Source organism: Cololabis saira, chromosome 20 (genome assembly GCF_033807715.1).
Source record: "Cololabis saira isolate AMF1-May2022 chromosome 20, fColSai1.1, whole genome shotgun sequence".
NCBI lineage: Eukaryota > Metazoa > Chordata > Actinopteri > Beloniformes > Belonidae > Cololabis > Cololabis saira.
This window is the reverse complement of record NC_084606.1, coordinates 9,867,497-9,883,714: the sequence shown is the minus strand read 5'-3', so window position 1 is coordinate 9,883,714 and position 16,218 is coordinate 9,867,497. Positions and strand designations below refer to the sequence as shown.

Sequence of the window (16,218 nt, the reverse complement as noted above, 5' to 3'; positions counted from 1 at the left end):
GTCTGAAACTGAAAAAAAAAATGTGAAACTGGAAAAAAAAGAAGTGAAACTGAAAAAAAAATATCTGAAACTGAAAAAAAGATTTGAAACTGAAATAAAAAGTTCTGAAACTGAAAAAAAGATCTGAAACTGAGAAAGTATCTGATACTGAAAAAAAAAATTGAAACTGTAAAAAACTATTTTCAGGTTCAAATTTTATTTTCAAATTAGCAAAACTTTTGGCCTTGATTTGGCTCCATAGGACACCAGATACAACATGAGAGGAACTTTATTATTTGAAAAACCGAAGACCCGAACCAATGTAAAAAATCACTGTGTATCTGTGAAAGGGGTGAACATCTGGAACTGTCCTGTCAATATCAACTCGTGTTGTACACTATTCAGCCTTAAAAGACTTTATAAAAATCACGTAATTTCTCGTTATGGCATGGAAAATTAAGTTATATTTTGGCTCAATGCAATACTTTTTATTTTTGCTATGATGGGAAATGTAAGTTTATTTTGGGTTTTGAGCTATGTGCTATTTATTTTTTCTATGATGGGATATTTGAGTTTACTGATAATTAATTTCAAAGTCTTGAGCTTTGCTCTTTTGTATTTGCTGTAACCAATGTAAGGTACCAGTAAAAGGGGTGGGTATATATACAGGACTGTCTCCGAAAATTAGAATATTGTGATAAAGTCCTTTATTTTCTGTAATGCAATTAAAAAAACAAAAATGTCATACATTCTGGATTCATTACAAATCAACTGAAATATTGCAAGCCTTTTATTATTTTAATATTGCTGATTATGGTTTACAGTTTAAGATGAAGATTCCCAGAATATTTAATTTTTTTTAGATAGGATATTTGAGTTTTCTTAAACTGTAAACCATGATCAGCAATATTAAAATCATAAAAGGCTTGCAATATTTCAGTTGATTTGTAATGAATCCAGAATGTATGACATTTTTGCATTACAGAAAATAAAGAACTTTATCACAATATTCTAATTTTCTGAGACAGTCCTGTATAAGCCTTGCTTCTACCTACACCCTTTCGGTTACAAAAATGTGCCGAAATAAACATTCATTCATTCATTCATTTATGATTTTAAAGGATAAAGAAACTCCATATTGTGGAGTGTAAGACGTGTTACTGACGGCAGGTCGTGTCTCTCCACAGGAGCTGAAGCAGGACATCTCCAGTTTCCGCTACGAGGTGATGGACCTCCTGGGAAACCGCCGCCCCCCCCGGAGGAACTACTCCTCCTCCAGCGAGACGGCCAGAGACGACGGCGGCACCGCGTCGGAGGACGACAGCGAGTCCGGAGACGGCGGCGGGGGGGGAGCCGGGGTCCGCAGGTCCAAGAGCGTCACCTTCACCGACCCGGTGGAGGACGACAGGAGGCCGGCGCTCGGCGTGTCGGCGCTGGTGCGCTCCATTTCAGGGATGACCCGGGCGGACAAGAGGGAGGAGGCGGAGCTGGAGGAGGGCAGGGAGGAGGAGGAAGAGGAGGGGAAACCAAAGAGCAACGGGCTGAAGACTGTCATCCCTCCATCCTCCTCCGCTGCCCTCCCCTCGCCGTCGCCGTCCATCTCCTCGTCCTTCTCCTCCTCCCTCGCTCGCACCAGGAGCTGCCTGCAGCGCCTCTCCGGCCCGGCGGCCAAGACGGACTCCTTCAAACGCTTCTCCTACCTGTTCTCTCGCTCCAAGCTCAAGGCCCCGCCCGCGCCGCCCCCCCTGCAGGCCCCGCCCTCCTACACCATCTCCGACGGGTTGCTCCGCCCCCTGGGGAGCCACGGCCACCCCGACTTCGGACTGAGCGACGTGACGAGGAGCGACCCCCACCTGAACGAGGTGGGCCGGTCGGGCGGCGGCGGCGGCGGCTCGTCGTTCTCGCAGCGGCGGACGAACGGGCGGGACTCGCTGCTGGCGCTGCCGCTGCCGCTCCCGCCGCCGTGCCCCTGCCAGTCCCTGCACTGTGCTTCCAACATGTCCGAGTCCAGCTCGCGCCTGCTGGACTCCAGCGAGGACGTTTTCCAGGGCGGAGGCGTGGAGGGGGCCGGGGAGGGCCCTGTGGACGGAGGAGGAGGGATCATGATGATGGGCGGGTGGGTGGGACCCTGCGACGAGGTCATAGAGGACTCCGTCACCACACAACTATAGGAGGGAGCTGGTTTGCTGGAGAGCTGAATGCATGCAGGGACGAGACGGAGGAGACGGAGGTAAAGGAGATGGAGGTGGAGGCAGCTGAACCTCTTGAGACTCGTCCAGGACGAGTTCCAGATGTTTCCCAGGAGGTAGCAGCTTGTGAGGGTCGTCGGTGGTCGTTCAAAGTGGCAGACGTTCATGGAGACGGTTGGACACCCTGGTTGTGTGGAATCTTCAGGGATATCGGACGAATCGTTGTCTATGCTTGTTATTTACAAACACAAGGGCTTGTTCCAGTGGCTTAGCGGGCTGCTGTTGTTGTTCCCGTTGTTCAAGTTTCATTGGGATGCGATTAAGAAGAATGTAAAGTGTTCCCAGTGATCCCTACGGATACTTTCATACTGGATTGTTACACAGTGGCCACGGTTACATGATGTTTTTTAATTCGGAATTAATAATTCCGAATTAAACTATTATCCTTCGAGTTTACATGGAAATAGTAATTCTGAATTGAGGTTTACATGGAAAACACGTTTGATCGGCTTTATCCAATTCCTCTACAGGTCTGGGGGTTGGGAAGGTTCTGATTGGATAGGGGTGGGACCGGAAGTTACGTCTACTGGAAGAAAAACAAACTTAGCCGCTACAACTTTGAAAAGCTAACTCAGGGGTCGGCAACCCAAAATGTTGAAAGAGCCATATTGGACCAAAAACACAAAAAACAAATATGTCTGGAGCCGCAAAAAATGAAAAGTCTTGTATCAGCCTTAGAATGAAGGCAAAATGTCGAGAAAAAAGTCAAAATTTCGAGAAAAAAGTTAAAATGTTGAGAAAAAAAGTTGAAATGTTGAGAAAAAAGTCAAAATTTCGAGAAAAAAGTCGAAATGTTGAGAAAAAAGTCAAAATTTCGAGAAAAAAGTTGAAATGTTGAGAAAAAAGTTGAAATATTGAGATTAATGTTTGAGTACAATCTCGAGAAAAAAGTCGAAGTTTTGAGAAAAAAATCGAAATGTCGAGAAAAAAGTTTAAATGTCGAGATTAAAAAGGAAAGGAAAAAGGAAGTAAAAAAGGAAAAAAAGAAGAAAAAAAAAGAAAGAAGAAAAGAAAAAAGAGAAAAAAAAAAAGAAAAAAGGATCAAACATTTTTGAAAAAGCTCCATGGAACCACTAGGGCGGCGCTAAAGAGCCTGCGGGTTGCCGACCCATGATCTAACTTATTCACCAATAGTGATCAATGATTAGAGCTGTGGGTTAAACCCCGGCGTTAACCACGGGTTTAAGACGTTGAGTTACTTTCTCACGTCCAGTAGGGGTTTAAAACCGTGTTAAACTGTAAACCTCAGCCGAGCTGCTGACAGTGCAACTAGCCCAATAACTGCTGACTAAAACTGTCAGCAGGATGAGGCTCGAGAGAGAGAAATCCTGAACAGGAGGAAACGGGTGTCGAAAAGGGGCGGATGCTTGGTGACTAATGGCGCTTTTCCACTAGAACCTACTCAGCCTGATTCGGTTTGGTTCTTTTCCACTAGGGGTATAACGTGCTGAGTAGATACTTTTCTGCAACTACTCTGCCGAGGTTTTAAGCGGCTGAGTCGGCTGTATCTGACATCGTCACACTACAGGCCACCGATTGGTCGGGGGGGTTGGAGTCAGACGTCTGAGTCAGGAGGTGGAAATCAGTGAAAGAGCGACTCTGACGGCTTCTTGTTCATTTTATTCCACCAGCAATGTCAGCAAAAGTCTGTTTGGTGATCCAACTCTGAGGTGCAGATGTTCATAAACCTGGTGCTGAGGAGAGAATTAAAAAGGGATCTAGACGGGAGATAAGGAACGACCAGATCCACCAGGAGCTTTCACTTCATAGCTGCTCGCGGCTCCAGCTGACTTTTCAGCAGCACCGAGACAAACTAAAAAAATTAAAAAGCGTCGCCACTTGAAGCTTCTCTCACTCTCATTTTTTAACTTGGTATCAAACACAAGTCACAGACCCAGCAACACATACAGGACTGTCTCAGAAAATTAGAATATTGTGATAAAGTTCTTTATTTTCTGTAATGCAATTAAAAAAACAAAAATGTCCTACATTCTGGATTCATTACAAATCAACTGAAATATTGCAAGCCTTTTATTATTTTAATATTGCTGATTATGGCTTACAGTTTAAGATTAAGATTGCCAGAATATTCAAATTTTTGGAGATAGGATATTTTGAGTTTTCTTAAGCTGTAAGCCATGATCAGCAATATTAAAATAATAAAAGGCTTGCAATATTTCAGTTGATTTGTAATGAATCCAGAATGTATGACATTTTTGTTTTTGTAATTGCATTACAGAAAATCACAATATTCTAATTTTCTGAGACAGTCCTGTATATCATCTCCTCCAGGTTCTACATCTTTAGTGTTGTTGTCTTCTTCGTTTAGATACACAATCAAATACGTCACAGCAGCTTCACTCCAACCTCCTACTTCTGATCTGGGTATTGAAAAGAAACGAGGGCAAGTCGAGTCGGGCTGAGTAGGCACTAGTGTAAAAGCACCATTAGCAGACAAAGCCGGGTCAAATCAAAGTCACTCTTCATGAGTTTTACATAAGTACAGCTTTTGTCTTTTCACCACGAATGTGAGCTTCGTGACGCCTCAGCGAGACCTCGGATGGTGACGAGCTGTCAGAAGAGCTCGTTGTGGGTTCATTGTCACAGTTGGTCCTGAATGCGTTTGTGCCATAGACATATATAAAGGCTAGATGACTCGTCCGCGCTGCTGCGACGTCGTCACACGGCGGCCATCTTGCCACAGGAGAGCTCGCTCACTTTAACATTGTGTTTAATGGTGCCTGTACTGCAAAACAACCTTAACTTGCTCAATTCTCAACAGATTTTCAAACAGTTTGGTTTGTTATGAACGTCAGAGATGTAGTTATGACACTGCATACTTGTGAATAATTATAAACATTGAAAAACGTACTTTTATATGAAAATAACCAGAAACAGATAGCTATGACATGGTATTTCTATTAAATCAATATTTCTATAGTATTCTTAGTAATATTCATATTTACATTATAACATATATACATATATATTATTACCATATAATATATATATATATATATATATATATATATATATATATTATTACATTATAACATGTATTTATATGACATTATAACATGTTTATATATTATTTCATTATGATGTATTTATATCATGACATTATAACATCTGTGTATATATATATACATGTTATATGGTAATAATATGTATATGTATGTATGTTATAATGTAAATATAAATGTTACTAAGAATACTATGGAAATATTGATTTAATATAAATACCATGTCATAGCTATCTGTTTTGGTTATTTTCATATAAAACTACGTTTTTCAATGTTTATAGTTACTCACAAGTATGCATACATCTCTGACGTTCATAACAAACCATACTGTTTGAAAATCTGTTGAGAATTGAGCAAGTTATGGTTGTTTTGCAGTACAGGCACCATTAAACACAATGTTAAAGTGAGCGAGCTCTCCTGTGGCAAGATGGCCGCCGTGTGACGACGTCGCAGCAGCGCGGACGAGTCATCTAGCCTTTATATATGTCTATGGTTTGTGCTGCCGGCGTCTGCAGGAGGCCGGTCAGGGAAACGTCTCAAAACTGAACTATTTCTGCCCCTCTGCCTGACTCAGCGTACCAAACTGTTCTCATAAACGTCTGCCACTTCCTTCACAGGACTCAAGGAGTTCCCATGACGATGAGGTTGTTCAGAGCCAAGGTGACTTTCCCAGTTTGGTTTCACCTCCCGATGCCGTAATACCCTTTAACCAGACTCTGGATCTGTAACGGGATAAAAGTGGATCCCAATCTTCTCGAGATCACTGGAACTTGAATGGATCGGCCCGTTTTTCTAAAAAGAACGACCCCTGCCCTTCAAGGTCCAACATAATAACAAGTGGATTGTCCCGTCCGTTACCTCTGGAGTGATGGATTCAGCCCACGGGGGTGAAAGGGAACGTGGATACGCTGCTGAATGCCTGCTCTCTCCGTCTGCACCAACAAGGGCCAAGGAACCTTCTTTAACAGTTCTACTAGTAATAATAATAACATTACATATAATAAGAGACTTCTAATGACGATAATGAGGACTATCCTAGTTTCTAAAGACTGTCTTTACTTCTGTTTGAGTTGCCCACATTACTCTGGCTTCTCGTTCAGCTCTTCCTTAATACGTACACTTTAACCCTGGGAACGGAGAAATGTGCTGATGTTTGTTGTGAGGAGAAAGGATAAGTGCATGGAAGTGAACGAGGACTATTTCTTGAAGGAAACCAAGGACGAATGAGTTGAAGTGGAGAATAATTAAAGAAGAAACTGGTGTGAGAGGAAGGAGACGGATATCTGAGGCCGGACGAGGAGCGCATGGACTCGGATGGGAGGAGTCTGCCTCTGTATCCGTCCTGGAATTCTGGTTTAAAGGGAAATTTCACTTGAATTTCATCATGTTTTCTTTTCTTCTTTCAAAGTTGCTCAAAGCGGCGACTTCAAAAGGTTGGCATGAGCAGAGGCTGTCGAGTTTTACTCTGGTTCTGTCGGCGACGGAGGAGGGAAATTATGCATGTTTGATCAGAAAACCACCGCTACCTACAACACACACACACACACACACACACACTTACATGCACACACACATAAATGCTCAGCGGGTGTGATGAGAAGCTTCTGGTCAAATGTTCTGCCCTTTGTTTCACGTCTCCAGAGTCACTCCCCTCTGCTGCGGGGTGACATCATCTCATCTCCATCCCCGGGTCTCGTCGTTTCCCAGCAACCCTTTCACCTTGTTGCCGGGCGGCTCGGCATCAGAAACATCCGACACGTTGTGTAAATAGGGTTGCCACCCGTCCCGTAAAATACAGAATTGTCCTTTATTTGAGAAAAAAATGTTGCGTCCCGTATTGAACTAATACGGGACACGATTTGTACCGTATTTTCATTAACTTTTACACCATATTCTAGTTGAATTATTGAAATAAATTAACCTTTACACCATATTCTAGTTGAATTATTGAAATAAATTAACTTTTACACCATATTCTAGTTGAATTATTGAAATAAATTAACTTTTACACCATATTCTAGTTGAATTATTGAAATAAATTAACCTTTACACCATATTATAGTTGAATTATTTAAATAAATTAACTTTTACACCATTATGTAGTTGAATTATTGAAATAAGTTAACTTTTACACCATATTCTAGTTGAATTATTTAAATAAATTAACTTTTACACCATTATGTAGTTGAATTATTGAAATAAGTTAACTTTTACGCCATATTCTAGTTGAATTATTGAAATAAATTAACCTTTACACCATATTCTAGTTGAATTATTGAAATAAATTAACTTTTACACCATATTCTAGTTGAATTATTGAAATAAATTAACTTTTACACCATATTCTAGTTGAATTATTGAAATAAATTAACTTTTACACCATATTCTAGTTGAATTATTGAAATAAATTAACTTTTACACCATATTCTAGTTGAATTATTGGAATAAATTAACTTTTACACCATATTCTAGTTGAATTATTGAAATAAATTAACTTTTACACCATATTCTAGTTGAATTATTGAAATAAATTAACTTTTACACCATATTCTTCACCTGTAGGCTATATTACATCTTGGCTGATGTGGACATATAGTAGCATAGGAGGATATTTCAGTTGCTATATGGTTGTCTGTCTGTACAGTCATGCAAGTTCAATGCTATTAAAGCACTTTAAACTTTAAATCAAAGCATTTAGTTTTTTCATATAAAATAAACACATTTTTATTCAGTTTAGAGGTTTTGGGGCTTTTTTTTTGGCTCCTGCGCTGCTGAAATCAGGACGTCCCTTATTTCTATTTCTGAAAGGTGGCCACCCTATGTGTAAAAACAAGATTCTCATGTGTGCATCGGTTGTGGGGCTGCGTGTAAATCTGAAAGACTAAAGGAATGGTGGGGGGGGGGGTGGTTTAGTAAGAAAATCCTCTCGGTTGCCATAGCAACCAGACCACATTTCCCCCGCCGTCCCCTCGTCGTCCTTCCTGGCAGCCGGGCGAGGTGTTGGGGAGGTTGTTCCCGTCCGGCCGGGTCCCGGGCCGTCAATCACGCCTGTAACTCCCTCGGCGGGTCGAACCTGCATCCACGGGGTTATTGATCCGTCCAGGATCCGTGATTAAACCCTGTTGAGCTGCTGATTAATGGGCATCGATCCGCCTCCGACCGCTACGTGCACGTCTGCTTCTCCAGCAGCAGTCTTGACCGCTTTACGTGTTTTTGTTTAGTTGTTTATTGTTGGCTTTATTTCGAACAACAACAAATCACCATCAAATTAAAAGCGTCAAAATATATTTTAATAAAAATGTAACAGTCTCATCCGGAAATAAAGAACAACAGCAAAATAATGTGTTGGAGAGGGAACAGGAGGAAGCAGAACGCTTATTTAGTCCTGTCCCTTCCTCACAATATCATATCATATGCCATAGAAAATATAAAAATTTAAATAAAATAAGAAAAGAAAGAAAGGACAAAATAATAACAAAAAAATAAATAAATACAACACAAAAAATTAATAAACAAAGATCAACGGGTGCGTACGAAATGCCGTACTAAACAGTATATACTAAAAAGTATACAGTACTTAAATTCGGCACACTTTTGAGTAAATATCAGTAGTGTGCATTAATTCGGACGTACTATTAAGAGCGCACACGTCACTTCCTGCCATTGGGAGTTGTTACCATGGCAACAACTCCAGTCACAGCAGCAGTAGCAGAAACCGCTCTGCTCTTTCCCGTTTATTCTGGCCCAAACAAGATGACATTATATAATATTATTATATATGAATATTATAATATTAATATTATATAACAATATTATTCTACTTAATATTATACTGATGACATATACGTATCACTTAGCAACCTAACACCGCTGCATTGCATTGTGGGAAGTTTCTGCTTAGCTATTGTCCATCAATCCACACTAATACATTTATCCGGAATGAGTATGGATAGCTATTATTATACTAATATTATACTATTGTGTACATACTAATGTTTCGGACGCACTAAAAAAATCTCACACACTGTTTTTTGCAAACTCATTAAGCTGGAAGTATGGAATTCCAGACGCAGCGCTGACCCCGGAGCATCACACATCCTCCTCCATCGGTGTGGACGCACACGGGGAGCAGGCTTACATGTATATCCATAGAAATAGCAGCGAGGAGGAAACATGCTCACCGAGTTCAGCTCATGCATTATTCACCCACACACACACACACACACACACAAACACCAAGCGGCTGCAGGTTTGACTGTAGATGAAGCGGCTGCAGCCTCCAGTCAGCTTTAATGACGGCGTGTGATCTCTGTAATGTTGGGGGGTAAACGCAGCACCTGTTTCCATCACGCTAGTCTTCTGGCCCCCTGCAGCGCTGACGACAGAAACTCAGCTACGATGAGGACCGGAGCCGCTTGATAATAATAATAATAATACATTTTATTCATAAGGCGCCTTTCTTGACACTCAAGGTCGCCGTACAACAATCAAACATAGAAAACACAATTTAAAACAACAGAAAACAGCAGTTTGAAGAGTTTGAAGCAGAACATAAAAGACAGGCGTTATAATTCTAATGTCTGTCTGAATAAGTAAGTTTCGATCACATGTGATATGATTGAAATGAGCTGAAAAAAAGCCTTTTTCTTGTATATTTCCCCTGACAAGCGTGTCATAACTCTCCTCCGAGGTCCGGGGGCAGCTTTGGAGGCAAGGATACAAATCCCGACAACAAACGCTCCGATAGTCAGGCCAGTGAACAGGTTTCAGCTGCGGATTCTTCCTGAAGTCGTCCAGCTCCCGCCGACGCCTGAGCAGCTGTTTTCTTCGCTTGAGGCCGATTCGTGGTCAGATTTAGGATTTTTGTCTCCATCAACTTCAGTAAGGAACCGCGTCGCCTCAACGCCGTCATCAAAACGCCCGAGGGGGCGGGGGAGGTGGGTCCTTCATGAACTCACGTGAAACTGACCACAGTTACATGATGTTTTTAAATTCGGAATTAATTATTCCGAATTAAATAATTCAGAACTAAACTATTTTCCTTCGAGTTTACGTGGAAATAGTCATTCTGAATTGAGGTTTACATGGAAAACACGTTTGATCGGCTTTATCCAATTCCTCTACAGGTCTGGGGGTTGGGAAGGTTCTGATTGGATAGGGGGCGGACCGGAAGTTACGTCTACCGGAAGAAAAACAAACTTAGCCGCTACAACTTTGAAAAGCTCACAATTTTTATGTTTCCTGCCATCTGTTCTTTTAATTATTTCCAGCTCCTCCAGGCTATTTATTAAATACCGTAAATGGTCTCTGCTCTTGACCAGCGTTTACTGCGTGCTGCCATCTTGAAACTTTGTTTGGAAAACAAGCCCAGCGCGGAATATAAGCGTCATGGAGACAGACGGGCGAGGGAACGAGCAGAAAGAAAGACCAGAATTAATTTAAAGTGGAATGAGTGTATAGATTTTTTTTAATATCTTGTTTTATTTTTTTTATTTTTATTTTTCTATTTCCTTTTTTTAATTTAATTTTAACTATGTTTTCACTTTATTGTATTTGTTTTATTTCATTTATTTTTATTTGTTTTTAAAATTACATTTTTTTATTTAATTTATTTTTCTGAATGAGGCGCGGAATTATTCTATTCAGATTTAAAATCGGAATAAACCAGCCACTTATTTCGGAATTAAGTTTAATTCGGAATGGCCATTTTCATTGGGAATTAGGTGTTTACGTGGTAATTTTTACTCATTTTAAATCAGATTTAATTTTAATTCTGAATTAAAGAGGAATTAAACTTCCCATGTAAACACACTCACTCACTGGTTGAGTGTTTTAACTCCCAGTTTCACTTTTCAGTGAGAGACGGTGATATTTGAGTCGTAGCTGAGCAGCAGACGCTTCGGCTGTTTTATCGTAAACGACAGAAGTCGTTCGAGGACGAGGTCTCTCTGAAGAGAAGTGCCAGAAACGATGCAGCTCAGTGGACCAATGACAGCCCTCGTGGTCGCCTTCGCATCACGTCAATGCAGAGACTCTGCATTATAAATCAGGCTTCAGGGTGCAACCTGCTGCCTCCACAACACAACAGACGTTATCTCAGGGCACTTACAAAGATATAAAGTTCGATCCAGTCCCGTCACCAACCGAGCGAGTTTACTCGCCTGAACCGATGAGTATCTCCGTGTTCAATGTCTGTTGGAATTAAACTTGAATGAATATTTGGTTGTTTCCAGGAATAATCATCTGGCTCTGATGGTCTCCTAGCAACCAGAGTAGCTTTGGACTCTCGTCTATCGCTGGATGGATGCAGAAAAGGTTAGGTCTGAGTTTCAGAGGATGTCGTGGAGACTAAAAGACCAAAGATGATGATGACAGAAGAAGAGACCACAAACAAACGTAGATGTGGGACCTTGAAAAAGCTGCTTAGTTCTTTTGTGGCTTTGGAATTGACTTATTCCTTCTTTAACAGGGCGGCTAGGGGTCCTTAACAAGTCTTAAATTACATTTTTTGCTAAAATAAGGCCTTTAAATGTCTTAATTTGTCTTAAATATCAATCCAAGAGTCTCAATTTATCTGGAATGTATCCAGTCATCATTAAAAAGTTTATTTCATCGTTTTGAGGAGAATCTCCTGCGGAGGTTCTAAATCTGTGTTGCCAGGTTGGGCAGGTTTCAGCCCAATTGGGCTAAAAAATATAGGACTGGGCAGGTTGATCAAATCTGGGCTGCTTTTCCTGTTTTTTACTAAATATTTAGGAGAAATTATTAAGAAAAAAGTTTCCATTTTGGCAGAGAAAAGTAGAAACGTACACAATAAACTCACTGATATTTGATTGGCTTTAATTTACTATATTTAATAGTAGTTTTTGTTTGGAGCCTGAACTTTTTGGGCTATTTAGTGGTGTTGTGAAGCTTGAAATTTATTAGGCATTTAATAATTGACGGTTTTAATATAGAAAATATATGATTCGTGCCTGTTTTTCATTATTTCGGTGGGGTTTACATCACGTCTGGGCTGGAACCTGTCAGATCTGGCAACCTTGACCTCAGCGCTGGATTTCTCAGTGACTTCTCTTTTTGGTCTTAGTTTGAAACTGGTATAAAAAAGTCTTAAATTTACCTCAACCTGTAATCAAACGTGTAGACACCCTGTTTAAAGCCTTCAGCTCTGAGGGAATGTGCTCACTAAGGTTTACGCTGGTGTTGCCATCGGCCTCAACCGGCATCGTTAAAAACCCACGCCGACCCTGCAGAACTCGCACCTCGTGTGATTCCGACTCCTTTTCCATCAGCTGCTCCATCTTCGGCAGAAGCTCTGAGCTTCAGCTCGGTTCGGCTCTGCGGTTCCAGCCAGGTATGAGATGTGCATCATGAAAATGACATTTTCCTGCAACAAAAGGGCGGAAACACTTTGACGCTTCTGTTCATCACACGTCTGCACTCGCACACACACCAACACACACACACACACAGTTGGGTTTATGGCATCATTCAGGTTCCCCGCTCACTTTCTAAAGGGATTTTTAGCTTTAAGAATAAAAACTGTCCTTGATTTCTCTCTTTTCTTTGGATTTCCACATGGGTGAATGTATGTATGATGTGTTATTTTTCTAGGACCAGACGGCTGACGCACGTTGTTGACTCTTTAATAAAGGCATCCTTAGCAAAAGTTCCTCTGATCATGTTTGTTGTGTTGTGTCTTCACGCGTTTATTATTATTATGAATGAATGAATGAATGAATGAATGAATGAATGAATGAATGAATGAATGAATGAATGAATGAATGAATGAATGAATTGTTTATTTCGGTTACATTACATTATTTGCAATTCAAACTGTGTGTGTGTAAATGACAAAACACTTTCATACAAGTTTACACTCATCAGTTTCACACAAAAAAATAATAATAAACTCTGTAACCGAAAAAGGAATAGGCTGAAGCCAAAGCTTATATTTGCCTACCCTGTACTTTCCAACAGAAAACCCAGATTATCTGCAATATGAAAAGAAACAAAAAGAGAAATTTAAATTGTTCTGCTTAACCAAATTATACTCCAATCATTTAGCATTGTAATCCTTAATTATTTTACTTTTCAATATTTTTTTAAAATTCAACAGAGATTTACACAGTTTCACCTCATCACTAAGTTGATTCCATAATTTGACTCCCAAAAATGAAACACATCTATATTTAACATTAGTCCTCACACGACATCTTTCAGAGACCCACAGCCTTCTTAAATTATAATTTGTTTCTCTTAATTTAAAGAAATGCTGAAAACAAGCAGGAAGGCTATTATTCTTAACTCGAAACAAAATTTCTAATGTTTTTAAATATACAATATCTATGAATTTTAATATGCATGACTCTACAAATAAATAAAATTATTATGGGATGGACGGTCAAATATAACCAATCTGAGGTCACCTTTAATCCTTTTAGCCGTCAGAGGAGCGAGGACGTGGTGTCGGACCCCTAAAGGCCGGGAGGAGGTCCAGGGGCGTTTGCTGTGTAAACACGTTTAATTCATTAGGATTTTACACCTTTTTTTTATTATTCTTTATTTCATTCATTAAAAGAAAAACAATACAGTTCAATATAATTACAACAAATCTCTTTCCTTGAATGAAAGGGGACAGAAAGAAGACTAAGCTTATTTTATCTGTCCCTTTTTCCTAAGAAATCAAATTTCAATTAATGTAATAATAAAAAAACAAATGACAAATTACGCAATTTAAGAAAAAAACACTTTCCAATAAACTTAATTTAAAAAAATAAATAAACAAAAAAAAACGAAAAACAAAACTACAACAAAGTTATAAAATAACACAAAATAGCTGTCGTCAAACACAGATAATCGTATTCTTTTTTGATTCAAACTAAAAAAATATGAATATGGTGCTAAAAAGACAGTTTTTGTCTGTCAGCAAATAGACTGCTGAACAAGACGTAGTGTGGGTGACAGACTGAACTGAACTGAACGTGTCTCTTGTTAATAGAGATTTTTATATTATACACATAGGCCCAAGACTATTTATTATTTTTCTATTTTTTTATTCCACCTACAGTATCATGTAGATTATTCATGCACTTTGTCTTTTGTCTCTCTATCTTTTTTAACTGCAATAATGAGCCTGCACAACCAAGATTTTTACCCATGTTACTTAGTAATATGATGTGACAATAAAGATTGCATCTTGAATCTTAAAGAGAGAGAGAGAAAAAAAGAAAACCCACCTAACTTAACAATTACACTTTCAAGACTAAAGTTTGTGACATCAAGTCAAATCCTGGATTCATCAAAGCAAACAGGTGAGAAAAGTTCTTGACTTGTAAAAGTGCTGCACGGATCAATAGGTTTCAGCTTTAACCAGCTATTTCACCGTAACATGATGATCATGATGATCAGTCCTTCAACACCAGAGCTGGGTAGAGGAGCAAAAAACTGTACTCAAGTAAAAGTACTGTTACTTCAGAATAATATGACTCAAGTAGAAGTAAAAAGTAGTCATCCAAATAATTACTTGAGTAAAAGTAAAAAAGTACTTGGTGAAAAAACTACTCAAGTACTGAGTAACTGTTGAGTAACAATGATTTTTTTTTTAACACAACCATTGAAACAGACGAAAGTACAAAATAATCATCTTTAGGCAAATTAAATCAATAAAATAAATTAAAATTAATAAAAAATAGCTTAAATTAAAATAATCTTAAAGTAAATTCAAGTACTTTAATAAATAATAAAATAAATAAAATAACAGAATAAAAAAATAAATTAAGCACAAGTAGAACAAAATTTCAAGCCTTTGTACTTTTCTTTTTTAACCAGAACTAGAACAAGCTCATGAACTCATAGAAACTCTGTGTGTGTCTGAGTCTGTGTAAATGTGACAAAACATGCAAAAACAAACATTTTTCCCAAAGAATCACCCAGTGATGTCATGAGATTGACGAGTACGCGAATAAAAGGGATAAAAGAAAAGTAATGAGCTCAATGCAGCCTAATATAGTGGAGTAAGAGGAACAGTTTCTTCTTCACAAATCTACTCAAGTAAAAGTAAAAAATATAGTGATTCAAAACTACTCCTAAAAGTACAACATTTCCCAAAACTTACTCAAGTAAATGTCACGGAGTAAATGTAACTCGTTACTACCCACCTCTGTTCAACACCCAGGTTTGAAGAAACATGAGGAAAAGGTGCTGATCTGTTTTAATGAAGCGTCCAAGAGTTTGGGTCTGGGTCGACTAAACAGAATAACGGAGGAGACGGCTGAAACTCCTCAAACGGGGTTACGAACTGTCCGTCGCGTCACTGAAACTGGGAACGACAGAGATGAACGACAACATCCCAGCCTGTGGTGGCGGTGTCATGATGTGGGCCGGCCTCGGTAGAGCCTGACGATGCCAGGATGATCCGGCTGAAACTGTGTCTGACTCACACTCAAACAGGGCAGCCGTCATGTCTTCACTTTCACTTTATTTACTTTTTTACCAAAAGCATCATCTATTTTATCTTATTTGCCTGCAGGAGCTGCAGCGGCGTAGATAAGCGATGAGCAGTGATCAGCTGAAACGAGGTTTATCCAGTATTTGCAGTAACAAACATAACTGAGGTGGTTTGAGACGACAAAGTTGTAATCATTCACCTTGACGGGATGATACGGCGATTAATGAGAGATTCTGAAAATCCCTTTTATGATTTTTATCAACAGAGATTAGTGGAAAGTGACATTTATGTGGGTGACATTAGTATCATATATTTACATGTTCCAGTTTTAAAGTGCAGCTTATTGGGATCTACTGGGGGAAAAGTGCAAAACATTACCAATAACTGTTATAGTTAGTTAGTATATAATGTAGTTAGTTGCATGACCATGTTGCTACGGTAACTACAGCAAGCTTTGCTCCTAATCCTAGTCCTAAATGGTTTTGATTTAGTTTCACTTACTCTCTCACTCGGGGTT

At 39.4% G+C, this 16,218-nt stretch overlaps 1 protein-coding gene across 1 annotated transcript in view; it reads left to right on the top strand.

Annotated features, from left to right (window-relative positions):
• trpc5a (transient receptor potential cation channel, subfamily C, member 5a) overlaps positions 1-2,150 on the top strand; it is a 260,870-nt gene extending 258,720 nt beyond the window's left edge. Inside the window, exon 18 of the mRNA XM_061709480.1 lies at positions 1,167-2,150. Coding sequence (XP_061565464.1) covers positions 1,167-2,150 — 984 coding nt within the window. The remainder of the gene's footprint in view (positions 1-1,166) is intronic.
• Positions 2,151-16,218: the final 14,068 nt, after the last annotated feature.